Source organism: Mesoplodon mirus, assembly GCF_964341445.2.
Source record: "Mesoplodon mirus genome assembly, chromosome: 4".
NCBI lineage: Eukaryota > Metazoa > Chordata > Mammalia > Artiodactyla > Ziphiidae > Mesoplodon > Mesoplodon mirus.
In genome coordinates this window covers 188,408,112-188,424,452 of record NC_138979.1, presented here as the reverse complement: position 1 = coordinate 188,424,452, position 16,341 = coordinate 188,408,112, and the positions used below count along the sequence as shown (strand labels likewise).

Here is a 16,341-nt window from a genome sequence, read left to right as displayed (position 1 = left end):
CCCTGTTTGCATCTATCTGTGTTTTCATGTGTGTCTATATATGTGTGGTAGATGTGTGGTATTATGTTTCTCTTCTATCTCTGGTTGGTATTGTTAACATTAATTTGTAAAAGGGCTCTAATTAAGTGGTTTAAAAACAAACAAACAAGCCCTTATATGAATTAAAATATAACAGACTGGCCTAGGTGCTTTTGGGGTTTATGTGATCTAGGATTAATTTTGGTGAATTAAAGCTAACTTGGAGTTGTTGGTTTAATTAAAATAAACATGTCTTTGGAGTTATCAACGCTGAAAAGAAGGCAGCCATTCTAAGACCTAAATAGACATTTCTCCAAAGAGGATATACAGATTGCCAACAAACACATGAAAGAATGCTCAACATCATTAATCATTAGAGAAAAGCAAGTCAAAGCTACAATGAGGTATCACCTCACACCAGTCAGAATGGCCATCATCTAAAAATCTACAAACAATAAATGCTGGAGAGGGTGTGGAGAAAAGGGAACACTCTTGCACTGCTGGTGGGAATGTAAATTGATACAGCCACCATGGAGAACAGTATGGAGGTGCCTTAAAAAACTAAAAATAGAACTACCATATGACCCAGCAATCCCACTAATGGGCATATACCCAGAGAAAACCATAAATCAAAAAGAGTCATGTACCAAAATGTTCATTGCAGCTCTATTTACAATAGCCAGGTCATGGAAGCAACCTAAGTGTCCATCAACAGATGAATGGATAAAGAAGATGTGGCACATACATACAATGGAATATTACTCGGCCATAAAAAGAAACAAAATTGAGTTATTTGTTGTGAGGTGGATGGACCTAGAGTATGTCATACAGAGTGAAGTAAGTCAGAAAGAGAAAAACAAATACCATATGCTAACACATATGTATGGAATCTAAAAAAAAAAAAAAAAAGGGTTCTGAAGAACCTAGGGGCAGGACAGGAATAAAGATGCAGATGTAGGGAATGGACTTAAGGACACGGGGAGAGGGAAGGGTAAGCTGGGACGAAGTGAGAGAGTGGCATTGACATATATACACTACCAAATGTAAAACAGATAGCTAGTGGGAAGCAGCCACATAGCACAGGGAGATCAGCTTGGTGCTTTGTGACCACCTAGAGGGATGGGATAGGGAGGGTGGGAAGGAGGGAGATGCAAGAGGGAGGGGATATGGGGGTATACGTATATGTATAGCTGATTCACTTTGTTATAAAGCAGAAACTAACACACCGTTGTAAAGCAATTATACTCCAACAAAGATGTTAAAAAAAAAGAAATGAACATGCTCAAACTACAATAAAAGATTTAAAATAAAAAAAAAAAGCAGGCATTCTACCTGAGTTATTTATTTATTTATTTATATTTGTTTATTTATTTAGGCTGCTCTGGGTCTTAGTTGTGGCATGTGGGATCTTTTTTAGTTGCGGCATGCATGTGAGATCTAGTTCCCGGATGCCCAGGGATCAAACCCGGGCCCCCTGCTTTGGGAGCGCAGAGTCTTATGCACTGGACCACCATGAAAGTCCCCTGCCTGGCTTTGTTGGTCGGACAAGTTCATGTTATCTTTGTTAAATAATTTGTCAGCAAGAAAAATAACTGGGTATGATAAAATTTTTCATGAGTGATCTAAATATGACTGTTGAAAACAAATGAATTGAATGGATGTGGATGAAATACAAGTTTCTAGGTAAACCTTTTAAATAGGTTCCTCAGACCTTTTTGGTAACCTGAAACCTTACAGTTCTGCTAAGTTAAATTAAATGATGGGTAGTCATTAAACATCTAGATTATTCCCAAATAAGATAAAATACTGAAACATAATTAAAAATAGTTTCATTCACTTTTGGCTTCCTTTACAAAGGAAATAGATATTTTGGTCTATTGGTAGATATTTGGTCTATTGGTAAACATGCCAAATTTACTACAAGGATAATATGCTTTTAGGAATTATGAATTGTATTGATAAATTGTATTGATGAATTGTATTGATTGAAAAATTGAATTGTACTGATAAATTTGCTAGTAACAGACCATTCATAATTGTTTAAAACTACTAGAAATAATAAAGGAAAACAACTCTGTATACAAGGAAAGTAGGATGTGTGTTTTTGGTAAGAAAAGGTATGAGGAATGGAAATGCACTTTGTTGAGGGAAAGAAAGTACTTTTGTTCTAAAGTGAATTTGATTGTTTCAGAATAGGAAAAAGGAAAGACAGGACAGAAGCTGGATGGTAATACTAAGTTGTAGGTTTGTGGAAAAGGAATCTTAAAAAAAGGAAATTTATGTGTGGTCAAGATGGCGAAAATTGAATTGCTATTACAAGGGTTTTAAAAATAAGCTTTAAAATCAGTAGTGCACTTATGAAAAATTAAAACCTAAGTTTCATATGCTAACAGGACAAGGTTTTCTTGAATTGTTGCCTGCTTCTGATAAGAGATTGTGAAAGGTTTTTCCTTACCTTTTAGTAATCTGCTTAGAAAACCAAAATTGTGTTTTACCCAGATTATTTCCTGTGTTTCAGGTTGTCTTAATCAGGTATTTGATTACTTAAGAAAACTGAATCTTCTCAATATTAAAAGAGCTACATTTTGCTTACAACTATGTAACTTTTTGTATTTATCTTTGAAATCTTTTATCATTACTTTGGTCAAATAGATAATTAAGCATCATTTCTTTTTTTTTTTTAATTTTTTATTTATTTTTGGCTGTGTTGGGTCTTCGTTTCTGTGTGAGGGCTTTCTCTAGTTGCGGCAAGTGGGGGCCACTCTTCATCGCGGTGCGCGGGCCTCTCACTATCGCGGCCTCTCCTGTTACGGCCTCTCCTGTTACGGAGAACAGGCTCCAGACGCGCAGGCTCAGTAATTGTGACTCATGGGCCTAGTTGCTCCGCGACATGTGGGATCCTCCCAGACCAGGGCTCGAACCCGTGTCCCCTGCATCGGCAGGCAGACTCTCAACCACTGCGCCACCAGGGAAGCCCAAGCATCATTTCTTAATGGTCCATTGTCCTCTTTGAGCAAATGTCCAAGATCTTTTGATATTTTTGGCAAAATTTCCAAAAGTTTGGTTCTAAGTGGTCTTTCTGACCTTGAAGTAACTCTGGGCTCTTCCAGCAGGCCTTTGGAAAAGCTCAAAGGATTTGTCTCTCACCCGGTAAAATGTTAAACTAATCAGGCTTATTTGATGTTAAGTTACATGGGACGCTTGTTAAAGAAGAAGGAATACTAAACCTTTTAACTTTATATTTGTATAGGTATGTATTAATATAACTATTCCAAAATTGTATGAAATTCCCCAAATTCTGAGATGTCCTGATATAATGTCATCAGTAATAATTTAAAAGTAGATGACAGAAATAAGATCTTTTTTTTTTAATTAATGTATTGTTTGTTTATTTATTTATTTATTTATTTATTTATTTATTTATGGCTGCGTTGGGTCTTCATTGCTGCACGCAGACTCCCTCCAGCTGCGGCAAGCGGGGGCCACTCTCCGCTGAGGTGCACGGGCCTCCCACTGCAGTGCCCCCCCCCCCCCCCGCGGAGCACGGGCTCCAGGCGCGCGGGCCTCAGCAGCCGCGGCATGCGGGCCCAGCAGTTGTGGCTCGCGGGCTCCAGAGCCCAGGCTCAGCAGCTGTGGCGCACGGGATCAGCTGCTCCGCGGCATGTGGGATCCTCCCGGACCAGGGCCCGAACCCGCGTCCCCTGCCCTGGCAGGCGGACCCCCAACCACTGCGCCACCAGGGAAGTCCCCAGAAATAAGATCTTCGTTGAGCTTGGGGATTTCCCTTGTTGTGTAGTAAAGAAAGGAAAGTTGTCCAAGAAGAGGGCAAAACCTTTGCCCTCCGGTCTTGGGAGGGGATGTCCTGCCAGCCAGTAGTGTTTTGCTGGGGGCCTGGGGCCACACCACATAGTCTAAGATGAGATTTAGGGTGGGGGTGTGGAAGCCCCGAGCGAGCACGGATCTTCCTGGCTCCAGCCCCACACACGGAAGACGTAATCTTTATCTCTGCATCCTTTCGCAGTAATAAACCATGACAATAACAGTTTTCATCTAGTTTTGTGAGTCCTGTGTATCTTTAGGACCTCTCCACTAAGAAGTTATTTTTTAAAGAAACCTCCCCTCCTTTCCTTTTTTTTTTTTTTTTTTTTTTTTGCGGTACGCGGGCCTCTCACTGTTGTGGCCTCTCCCGTTGCGGAGCACAGGCTCCGGACGCGAAGGCTCAGCGGCCATGGCTCACGGGCCCAGCCGTTCCGCGGCATGTGGGATCCTCCCGGACCGGGGCACGAACCCGTGTGCCCTGCATCGGCAGGCGGACTCCCAACCACTGCGCCACCAGGGAAGCCCCTCCATTTCTTTTTAATTAATTTATTTATTTTTGGCTGCGTTGGGTCTTCGTTGCTGCGTGCAGGCTTTCTCTAGTTGCGGCGAGCGGGGGCTGCTGTTCGTTGTGGTGCGTGGGCTTCTCATTGCGGTGGCTTCTCTTGTTGCGGAGCACGGCCTCTCGGCGCGCGGGTTTCAGTAGTTGTGGCTCGCGGGCTCTCGAGCGCAGGCTCAATAGTTGTGGCGCACGGGCTTAGTTGCTTCGCGGCATGTGGGATCTTCCCGGACCAGGGCACGAACCCGTGTCCCCTGCATTGAGCAGGCGGATTCTTAACCACTGAGCCACCAGGGAAGTCCCCCCTTTCGACTTTCGTGATTTCATTTCTTACAGGTAAACCTGAAGCCCCTGGAGGGACGAGCAGTCCAGGGAGCAGAGGCGCCGGGCTTCCCTCCCCAACCCCGTCCTCTCCCCCTCCCCCACCCCGTCCTCTCCCCTCCCCCACCCCGTCCTCTCCCCCTCCCCCACCCCGTCCTCTCCCCCAGCCCTACCAGCCCCGCCCTCCGGAGGCCAGCGCAGGCGCACTGGGGCCGCGCGCGGAGACCTGGGAGCTGCCGGGGGCGGGGCGGCCGAGGGCGCGGGCCCAACGGCCAACGCGGCCGCGCGGGAACTCGGGCGCCAGGCCCCGCCCGTGGTTTGAACCAGAGGCTCCGCCCCCGCACCCGGCCAATCAACGGGCGGGGCGGCCGGCGCCACGGCGACCCATTGTGGGCGCTGCGCGTCACCGCCCCCGGCGGCCCCTCCCCGGAGGCCCCGCCCCTCCCGGCAGCTCCTCCCTCGGCGGTGGCGCGGGTGGCGCGGGCGGCGCGGACGCGGGCTGCCAGGTGAGCTTCTCGGCTGGGCCCGGGCCTTTGTGCGGCGGCGGGGTCCCCGGGAGGGCTCGGGCGTGGGCGGCGGGGGCCCTGGGAGCCTGTGGGGTCCTTGGGGGGCGGCCTGGGGCGGGGGCCCCGGAGGGCTGAGGACAGCCTGGGGAGTTGGGGGGGGGGGCTGGGGGTAGTCCGGGGGAGGGGGCGGCCTGGGGGTCCGGGGGCGCGTCGGAGGAGGGGGCGCAGTCGCAATGACCGGCGTCCCCCGCCCGCTCGACGAGTGACCGGCCTCCTGGGATTCTCTGCTGCCGCAGACTAAACTTTGGCTCTTCCGCACCATTTCAAGTCAAAAATAATATATAGCTTTGCCTTTAACCTAATTGGGGGCTCTTTTTAAGAGGAGAAACAGTTACGATGGGTCTGTTGGGCTCCTCCGCAGGGAAGTCCCTACGTTGTCTTGCCTTTGACTTGGAAGGGGTCGGTGCAGGCCCTCCTTCTCCTGCTTCCCACGAAGACCCTCCTGGGAGACCTGTGGGGACCCTGGCAGCCTACTTGGATTTACAAGCCCTGACCACAGTGCCACCAAGCTGCCGCTCCTCTGTCACTCATCCATCCCTCATTCTACGCCTCCTTCCACCCACCGGTCGGTCCTTCCATCCATCATCCACCCATCTACCCATCAGTCCATCATCCATTCGTCCATCGTTTTATCCACCCATCTGTCCATGTTTCTAGGTTTCCTTCCTAATCTGCATTCCTTGTAGAGCGACGAGTGGGTGGTGAGTGTTAGCGATGGAACACTTGAATTGCATCCTAGGTTCTTTTAGCAGAACTGGGATTTGCAGTACTGTAGTGCCTTCCAGAAATGGCCCGGCCAGGGGCACCTTCCTCTGGAACCCCGGAGGGCAGGGCTGCCTCCCTGTAGTAGTAGGCTGCATGCCTGTGAGCGCTCAGTTTGGGTTCTTTTCCTTTGTGTCTCAGTTTTAATTGCTTTGAAAAGGAATGTTAAGGATATTTTGCAATATCCTTCGCTCCCCCATACTGTAGGAGACCCAGCTTCTCTCTAAGCTGATCAAGGGGGTATCAGGGAGCAAGGGATGCCAGCCTTGGGTGGTCTGAAGCCGGTGCTGTCTGCTTCCCCTGCAGGCTGGCCTAAGCTCCCCAGTCCATTGGAGACAGACATCAGGGAGGGGAGCAGGATGTGGGGGGAGGAGGACTCCCGGACCCTGGCTGCTAAGGGAGCTGTCTTCAGTGGGCTCCTTGTCCCGCGCCATCCTGCTGCAGTCGGAGGACTAGGAAAAGTACCAGGCACTCACTTCCACAAGTCAGAGGCAAGCGCAGCTCTACATTTTCAAAAGCTTATTGTCCCCACAGCAGGATTACCAGGAAAAGCATCCACCAGGTAACTGTTTGCTGGGAGAAGCTGTGGTCCAAATAGAGGGTTTTCCTCTGCTGGAAATTGCCGTGTTTCCTCTTGTGGGGCCCTGTGTTGCTTACACAGAACAGCCAGACTGAGTTTACTGTCTGAGTTTACTGTTAAAATGAGGCAAAGAAGATACTGTCCGCTTACAAAATTAAGTTAAATATTGTATGAACTTCCTACATACAGTTGCTCTTTATTTTCAAGTTTCACCATGTTTTATAATTAGAGTTGAAATTCAGAATAAAAAATCAGTTACAACCTTTTTTTCCTTTTTTCTTTTTTTTGGAGAGAGAGAATGGCAGGTTTTATCTTGGAAGGAGGGCTGGAAGTTTCCCTCAACTTGCCAGTAGAACATATTCCCAGGCAGAGAGGTTTGTGTATTTTATTCCAAGTAACAAAAGTACTTGAGGGAATTCCTTGGCGGTCCAGTGGTTAGGACTCTGCGCTTTCACTGCCGTGGGCCCGGGTTCAGTCCCTAGTCGGGGAACTAAGATCCCACAAGCTGCACGGCACAGCCAAAAAAAAACGTACTTGAAACCAACTTTTTAGTGCTAGCTTTTGAAAGCTGCAGACAGGCAATAGTGGAGGGGTGACCGCCACACAGCTTAGAGATAACCGTTTCAAAATTTTGCTTTGCTTGCTCCATCTTCAGTTTTCTTTGATGAGTATTTCAAAACCAAATAGTGAGACAGACACTGAGAGTGTTCATGTTGATTTGCCTTAAAAACCTGAAACTCACGAGAGTGCTTGGCCCCGGCTGAAGGTCATGGTGACGAGTCTATCCCCAGCGCCCCCAGCCCTGCTGCTCTGGATCTGGGGATCTGCATTTTCCACCGGCTCTTGGGACGGTGGCCACGTGGCGTGAGAGCTGCTCAGGAATGGGGACCTGGCTGTGACTGGGGTCTCCTCTGCTGGGAGTGCTCGGGGTGGGCAGGCACAGTGCCCCCCGTGGCTTCACCGCCACGTGGAACTCGTGGCCTGTCTGTCCCTCTTCATGTTCCTCTGTCCGGCCTGCGCCTGTCCTGGAGGAGGCCTGAGGGCGGTGCTGTGCAGCGACGGGGGTCAACCCTGGCGGGCCGGCTGTCCGGCGATGTTGGAGGGTTTTGTGTGGCACGTGCTAACTGAGGACTCGGTGCGCCTCGGGGGTTTAACCAGCTGCGTGGCGAGACCTTCCAGCCGACTGTGGAGGTGACGGAGGTGGTAATAATGCCTGACATTTTTTTGTTCTGCACTCAGCGGTGAGTCAGGCTCTGCGGTTAGGACAGCCTCGGAGGCGTAGGGCCTTGTGTCACCCCGTGTTAGAAGGGTTCAGTGCCCTCAGTCCACAGTCACTGCTGGGCAGGGAGCTGTGCTCCACCAGGCCAGCCTAGGGGTTCTGGGTCCCCACCTCTGCCCTGAGCATCTCTCAGAGTCCCTTCTGAACCATGCTCTGTTCTGACTTTGTCCCAAACGCAGTTGTCTGAGGAGGGGGAACCCTCACAGGCCACCGTCTGAGATCATCGTGACCCCACCCACTCACCCAGCCCCTGGGTGATGGGGCACTGCCCATGGGCTGCTCCCTCCCGTAGATGTAAGTCGGCCAGCATCTTCTTTTGTGGAGTGTGGCACAAATTAACAGTCGCTTAGGCTTTGGAACGTTTGCGGGGAATAATTTGGGCTGACTTTGAGCCTGTATGTGTTCTGGCTTGCCCGTCGGGGCGCGGGGGGCGGGCAGTATCTAAAGTGTTTTAGATTTAATGTGGTAGCCACCCCCATCACATTGGTTACTGATGCATTTTTGTTTATTATGAAGGTATAATTCGATGAAATGAGATGAACAGATGTTAGTTGTGCAGTTCAGTGAATTCTGACAAATGCATTCTCTCGCGTGACCCAGGCGCCCATCTGGAGGGGGCTGTATTCCCACCGTCCCAGGGAGTTCCCGCCAGTCGTGACTCGTCAGTGGCAACAACTTGGGTTAGCTTTTGCCTGTTCAGTGAATTCATGTACATAGCAGTACGGTCCCTGTGTTCTTGTTCTTGCTTTGTTATTCATATTCACGTAGTGTTTTGAGATCCATCGTGGCGTGTCCTTGCGTCTCATGGTGGGTTTTGTTTGCCAAGTGGTGGCCCGTTGTCAGATACACCACTCTTCACCCATTCAGCTAGCTGATTTTCAGTCTTAAGTAATGTTACGTCGGGTGGTGAAACCGGCTGGTGGGGGGCCCGAGCAGGCAGAAGTGCTGTGTGGGGTGGGAGGGGTAGGGATGTGGGCGGGGAGGGTCTAGCTGGGGCTGGGGCTGTCGGTGAAGCACAGTGGGAGCTCGCCAGCAGCTGTGACAGATCGGTGCAGGAGAAATGGCAGAGGGGGAATTGGTTCCTTCCTTCCTTGAAGGCAGCTTGGTAAAATCGCGCTGTCCCTCGCCCTGCAGACGCACTGAGGAGTCGGTGCTGGAGCTGTGGGGCCACCTGCACCCGCCTGGAAGGCTGGGAGGGCAGGGCCCTGGATTAGCCGTCAGTAAGATCAGGGCGCTGTCAGAAGTGGTGGTAAAGTTCTGAGTAACGTGGAAGGTGTGGTGAGCAAGGAAAGCAGGACTTGCTGAGACTCAAACACGCAGAGGAGACTGCGCTCGGGACGCGCCGGGAGCTGGCGTGATCACTGGTTCCCGAGTGTCTTTGTCGTGTGCTTTCTGCTTCTTTCCCGATTATCTGCAGTGACTGTGGAGGTGAATGAAGGCTGCCTTGCGAGAAGAGCAGAGGCTGTTTATTCCAAGCTGCTGCGGCCGGGGAGCCGGCACCACTACTGCCGCCACCGGGCTGAGCAGGGACTTGGGCAGCAGGGGAGTGGGAGCGCTTCCCGGTGGAGAGGGGGCTCGGGGTCCTGCTGGGGGCTGCGGGGCTGGGGAAGCTGGACGGCTGACGAGACCCGGGTGCCACTGCGATGGCTGGGGCACGTCCGGTTTTCTGCGGTTGGTCCTCAGTCGGGAGCGAGGACAAAGACCGTGGAAGCCGTGGGTTATTGATCAAGCCAGGCCATTGGGGGGGATGTCACAGGGCGGTTGTAGGGCTTCCTGGGCTGTCGCTAGAGATGGAGGTCTGCCTTCCTGCAGGTCTGGCGCAGAGGGAGCAGGCTGCTTCCCGGGCTGGTTCCTGTGATGGTGGCTGGGTGTCGTGGCTGTGCCCGTTCAGGCTCTCAGAGCGAACGCCGTAAGCGTGCCCTCTGCCCCTCGTGCCTGGCAGTGCTGCCGCCCCAGGTGTGGACCACACCAAGCTGCAGCCGGCCCGGAACTCAGCCCCTGGGGCTCCCGCTGCGTTGACCACTCGTGAATTCGGGGGCTGGGCGTTCTGAGGACCCCTCGAGGAAAGGGAGGTGGGGTCCCAGGGTTTCCCATGTAGCTTCCTGGCTGTGGGTCAGCCGTGGTCTCCAGCCCGACCCCGCCAGCCTGAGTGGCCGCGACCTGAGCTGCATGGGGCCCATGGAGGGTGGCTCGACTTCCTCTGTTGGTAAACTCAGGCTTAATTGTGTTATTCGAGGGAGTTTGGTTTGGGCCTTAAATAATCTTTTTTTTTTTTTTTTTTTTTTGGCCACGCTGCAGGGCTTATGGGATCTTAGTTCCCTGACCAGGGATGGAACCTGGGCCCTCGGCAGTGAAAGTGCAGAGTCTTAACCACTGGACCACCAGGGAAGTCCCTGGGCCCTAAATTAAATTGGTCGCTGTGCAGAGTCAGGATTTTAGGTTTGGTCGAAAAGATGCTAAAAGCCAGAGGTGATTAACTTGCCACAGAGGAACCCTTGAAACTTAATTTTTTCCCCCCAACACAGGGTGTCTCTTTATAGACATACTTCATATTAATTATAAATTAATTATAATTAATTATAAATTAATTTATATTATAAATAAATTATGTCTTTATTGACATAATTTATAGTAACTCTCAATATGCTTAGAAAATTTAAGCCAGTGACTTTTACACAAGTAACTGGGGAAAAAGACTAAAAGTTGAATTTGTAGCCAAGACAAAAAACTTTGAATCCTTTATTACTAGAAGTCACTGAAATATTTTTCCTGTATTTTGGTGGTAAGCTGCTTTTGTAAATGCAAGTTCGTGTGCCGGATGCACAGTGAGGCCAAACAAACTGAAACACCAGAGTCTGGAGCAGAGAAAGGTTTACTGCAGGGCCTCGCACGGAGACGAGGTGGCTCGTGCCCTAAAAAGCCTCGAGCTCCCTGAAGGCTTTCGGCAAAGAGGGCGAGGGAGTGGGGGTCGCAGGGTTTGTGATCAGGTCGTGCACAGTTTTCTGATTGGCTGATGCTGAGGGAACAGGGTGGTGTCACGGGGGTTCACGTTATCCGTCCTTAGGCTCCAGGAGGCCTGGGGCTATGGCTCATGGTCATCAAGTAGTTAACATCTTCCATTTGGTGGGGGAGGCTTTCACATCTGCAAAACAACTTCAGGAAATGTGCATCAATTACTATCATCTGGGTACTTCAGAGAGGCGCTAAAGCGGAGGGCACGGGGGAGGGGCTGTGCTGGGAAGGCCCCTGTGGCGTCCTGCCCGGTTACACTGTCCTTCACTTAAAGACAGCTAATAAGCGGGGGTGTGCAAGGTGTTATGATTGGCTGTGGCCTCGGGGTTATGTTGATAAATTAGACCTGTTTGCTGTTCTGGGGAAATTAGTCTTGAGGGGAATGAGCTGTAGTCACTTAGTTTTTAAACTTTTTGTTTTGAAATATCAATAGTTATGGGTCCAGGGGCAGTTGTAAAGTAGTGTCCTGGAGGTACATGCTTGCCCTGCCACCCAGTGTGGGCGTCTGCGTGAGACGCCCAGACACGCATCCCCATCAGGAAACTGGCTTCCGAGCAGCCACGGAGCTGATTCGGATTGTGAGGGGGAGGGGAGGGCAGGGCATGTGAGCGCGCATGCGTGCGCGCTTGTGTGCGGTTCTGTGCAGTCGGAGCTCACGTGGCACTTCCTGGACCCCCCACCGTGGTCCCCACACGGAGCCATGACCTCGCCCCAGAGAGCCCCTTGGGCTCACCCTTGGCCGCGCACCCATCTGTCGTGTTAGGGTCCTTACAGAGGTGGAGACTGCCCTGGGTAGCCTTCTGAGATTGGCTTTCTCGCGCTGCATGACCCCCTTGAGACCCATCCGAGTCCCCTAGCCACTGGTCACTCCTGTGTGCTGCACCTGAGTGGCAGCCTCTCCCCGCTTGAAGGGCTTGGTTTCCAGAATGGGGCTCTTACGAGTGGAGCTGCTGTGAACATTCTTGTACATAGTTTTGTATGAACATTGGTTTTCATTTCTTTGGGATAAATGCCCAAGAAGTCACTTTTAAAAAGTTTTTTGAATGTTAAGTACACAGGAGGTGAGAGCTACGACATTGAAAGGAGATTCAGAGGCCAGGGGACCTTTTTCTGTCTGTTTAAGGCTGCGGCTGGCGGGGCTCGGGGGCAGGTGTGGACGGGGCTGCTGCTTCCTTCACCACAGAGCTTCCCATCAGCAGGTCAGCACAGGCGCTGCCACCCGGTCCCAGAGCCCCTGGCCACACCGCAGTCATAGGCCAGCAGCAGCCACAGGGGGCCACGGGATTGTTTTGCTTTTTAAAGAAGGAAATCCAAAAATTTGCATATTTAAAAGATTCTAATCCTCTTGGGACTTTCCGGGTGGTGCAGTGGTTAGGAATCCGCCTGCCAGTGCAGGGGACATGGGTTCGAACCCTGGACCAGGAAGATCCCACATGCTGCAGAGCAACTAAGTCCATGCGCCACAACTACTGAGCCTGTGCTCTAGAGCCCGTGAGCCACAACTGCTAAGCCTATGAGCCACAACTACTGAAGCCCGTGTTCCACAGCAAGAGAAGCCCCTGCGATGAGGAGCCTGCGCCCTGCAATAAAGAGCAGCCCCCGCTCACCACAACTAGAGAAACGCCCGCACCCAGCAACGAAGACCCACTGCAGCCATAAATAAATAAATTTATTTTTAAAAAAAACCTCTAACCCTCTTGATGAATACTCAAATGGATTATCTGAAATAAAAATGTTTATCTACTTTATGAACTTGAAGAGAGAGACAGTTCCTGCGTTATAGCTTAACTTTGTGCTTGAAAGGACAGACCTTGCCAGGGTGCTTGTTGGGGGAACGCTGGGGCCCTGGCCCCTTCTTGCTCCGCGTTTTAATTCCCCAAAGGTCTCCCAACCTAGAGTCTGTTCAGAGGGACAGCTTCCTCGTCGTTTTGCCTCTGAGAGCAGAGGTGCGGTGAGCTGGCTGCGTCCGGTCAGCATCGGTCCGGGTGAGGCCCAAGAACCAGCCAGCATCTTCACGTCATGGTGCTGGTACGAAGTCCACTCTGAGTGATGCCGCCTGGGCGGCCGTAGGCTGCCCCAAGCCCTGGTGAGGACCCCGCCCCTGGGCCTGAGCCTTGCAGACACGGAGGGAGGGGGGGAGTTGGAAGCGGGGCAGGTGGCCTAGCAGAGAAGGCAGAGCCCGGCCTGGCAGAGCCTGTCCTTGGAGGGAGAGCGCTCGTCCCGGCTTGCTCCACCAGTGCCCCGGGGGCTCCCTCCAGGTCCAGCAGCTCCCCTGAAACTCCTGGGGCACGGCTTTTCAGGGGTGCTGTGCGGCACGCGTGGGGGCCCCCTGCTGGTGAAAGCGCCGAGGAGCCTGCGCCTGCCGTGCAGGAATGGCTGTGGGTGGCCGGGATGCCTCAGTCAGCCGGCTGCACGTCACTCAGCCCAGCGACCGCGAGGCCCCGTCCTGCCCGCGGCCCCCGTGCTGCGCCCGAACTCCTCCCGCCCAGGCGCCAACACTCGGAAATTCGGTGTTCCCGTTCAGCCGAGTTCTTTAAAATGCATTTATCCTATTTTTGGTCCATTTATCTTTTTTTTTTTTAATTTATTTTATTTATTTTTGGCTGCGTTGGGTCTTCGTTGCTGTGCGGGGGCTTTCTCTAGTTGCGGTGAGCCGGGGCTAATCTTCGTTGCAGTGCAGGGGCTTCTCATTGCAGTGGCTTCTCGTTGCAGAGCACGGGCTCTAGGGCCCGCGGGCTCAGTAGTTGTGGCTCACGGGCTCTACAGCGCAGGCTCAGTAGCTGTGGCACACGGGCTTAGTTGCTCCGCAGCATGTGGGATCTTCCCGGACCAGGGCTCGAACCCCTGTCTCCTGCACTGGCAGGCGGATTCTTAACCGCTGCGCCACAAGGGAAGCCCCATTTATCTTTTCTGATGGAGACGGTTGCGCTGTGGTTTAGAGGTGGCGTCTAGAACAACCGTCACAGGGTCTCTGTGGCTGGGCTTGAGCTCGAGGGGCGCAGGGGCTGCAGCCGCCTGGAGGTGCCCCTCTGCCCCGTCCCGCGCCGCTGTCTGCGTGGGTCACCCCTGACGCTGAGACTGAACCTGGGGCAGAGTCCGCGCGGACCCTGAAGTGGGCTCAACGGCATCGTCCTCTGTTTCCGCAGGGCACGATGTTCGCGCGAGGGCTGAAGAGGAAGTGCGCGGAGGACGCCGAGGCCGCGCCCGCCTACAGCCTGCAGCGCCAGTCGCTCCTGGACATGTCGCTGGTCAAGCTCCAGCTGTGCCACATGCTGGTGGAGCCCAACCTGTGCCGTTCGGTCCTCATCGCCAACACAGTCCGGCAGATCCAAGAGGAGATGACCCAGGACGGGAGCTGGTACGTGCCGGTGCCCCAGGCCGCGGGGCGGGCGTCGCGGGACCGCCTGGTGTCCACGGAGATCCTGTGCCGCTCGGCGCGGGAGGGGGCGCGCCCGGCCCCTGACCCCGGAGACCCGGCCTCTGAGCTCCAAGTGGTCCCAGCAGCACAGGCTCCCGGGGCCGCTCCTGGTGGCGTTTGGGACGGGGACGGCCCTCGAGAAAACAGAGGAAGCTTTCACAAGTCACTCGATCAGATATTTGAAACGCTGGAGAGTCAAAGCCCCGGCGCCGTGGAGGAGCTGTTTTCCGATGTGGACGGCTCTTACTACGACCTGGACGCTGTGCTGACCGGCATGGTGGGCGGGGCCAAGTCGGGCCAGGACGGGCTGGAGGCCTTCGCCTCCACGGCCGCCTCGCCCCCCAGCGCCGGCTGCAAGTCGGACCTGGGCGAGCTGGACCACGTGGTGGAGATCCTGGTGGAGACCTGAGCCGCAGCCGCGGCACACAGCAGATGTGTTTGTGAGGCCCACGGAAACAGCCGGCGCGCTGGGGGTGTGGGTGCCCGCTGCCCTGCAGCCGGGGCTGGCCTCTGGTTTGTCTGCGATTAGGAGACCGACCCAGCACAGCATCCGATCCGCCCGCTCCCCACTCTCTCCCTCCTTCCCAGGGCTGGGCTGCTTTCCCGCAGGCCGGTCATCGCTGCCGCCCTGGGCCCTCGTCTGTGTCCTGCTACAGCCCCGCTGGAGGATGCCAGCCCCCTTCCGCATCCAGCCTCATCCAACTTTAGATAGGTGAATTTTCTAAAATTAAGTTTTACACGTTTTGGGCAATGTTTTGTCTTAAGATATATTTTTAAACTTTTTATACTTTTATCACTTTAGATTTTTTTAGCTATTTTCTTAAAAATATATTTTTTCTATAAACATCCTCTGCTGCTATATTAGAAACTTTTGTAACCTAAGCAGTTGCGGTTGGTGTATTTCATTTTTTTTAAGGTTTAACACACACTGTTCTTTTTCCAACAAGCGTCACAGCCCTGAGTCTGCAGTGTCCACACACCGTGATTTCTGCTTTCGACCCGGGTGTGAGCCTTGCCCATACGCACTGCTGCTGTCAGAGCGAGGTCGGAGTTGAAGGCCTTGCACGGCGGTGCCTTTTACCAGATCTGCTGTGCGAGACACGTCTCTTTTAGAGGGTTTTATTTATGCCTATTTATGTGTAAGTGTCTTCAGAGCCGACGGTCAAGTACGGTCTGTCTGGGGATCACGCGCGCCCTGAGGTGTCTTGGGCGGTGCCTCCAGAGGGTCTGAGACTCGGGGCCCCTCCTGCGCGGGTTCCCAGCACAGCTGACCTTCCTCCCAAAGCTGCTGCCCTCCCCATGCCCCTGCCCGGCTGGGCTGCTGGACCCGCGTCAGCTGGGCCCGTGTGCCAACGTGTTTGGGGAAGGCACGTGTCCGTGCACCACTGGATTGGAGAATGGTGGCATAAATTTAAGTCTAGGGTTAAAGAAGTCTGTACACACGTCATCTGTGGGCCCTCGATCTTGAGGGTCATTGACGGTGGGGTTGGCTGGGAGGTGTGTGTGCCCTGTGACCCTGCCCCAGGCACCGAGACCGCCTGCGACTTTCAGATCTTTTTCACTTGTTTACAAGTGAGGCTGTACTCTCTCCGCACGCCCACCCCACGTTTCCCGTTTCTCACGCTGCTTCTTCCTTCTCCAGCCCTTAGCCAAAAAGGATTGTTTTCTTTTGCGCATATGCCATTCTTAGTATCAGTGGTGTGCACCTCATTTTATTAAAAAATTATCCAACAAAGTGGAAATGTGTTGTCAATTATCTACCATGTCGTAGTCCTCGAGTTGGTCTTTTTACCCTAGTTGAGCTCAGCCAGATTATCTAAGGGAGACTGTGGGGCTGCGAAGAGATTCCACATGGGTTTGTTGACAGGCAGGCTGTGGGACGTCTTCATCACCTGACCTCGCAGGGCTCTGAGGCAACTCTCCCCACCCCAGCTCTTGTGGCAGAAGACAGGTGAGGGAGAGCGCCCTTGGATTTGGGCCGATGGTGGGAGCCTAGCCCGGTCAGGAAGC

General features: G+C 52.8%; 1 protein-coding gene across 3 annotated transcripts; it reads left to right on the top strand.

Moving 5' to 3' along the window:
* The first annotated feature begins 5,130 nt into the window (after window positions 1–5,130).
* Window positions 5,131–16,073, top strand: CDCA4 (cell division cycle associated 4). 3 transcript variants are annotated; one of them, XM_082618695.1, is made up of 2 exons: window positions 5,131–5,220; window positions 14,060–16,073. In XM_082618695.1, the coding sequence occupies exon 2, from the start codon at window positions 14,066–14,068 to the stop codon at window positions 14,738–14,740; it is 675 nt and encodes a 224-aa protein (XP_082474821.1). In that variant the 5' UTR covers window positions 5,131–5,220; window positions 14,060–14,065; the 3' UTR covers window positions 14,741–16,073. The 3 variants fall into 3 exon arrangements, with proteins under 3 accessions (XP_082474821.1, XP_082474823.1, XP_082474822.1); XM_082618697.1 differs by lacking the exon at window positions 5,131–5,220 and adding an exon at window positions 5,489–5,845; XM_082618696.1 differs by lacking the exon at window positions 5,131–5,220 and adding an exon at window positions 6,421–6,604.
* Window positions 16,074–16,341: the final 268 nt, after the last annotated feature.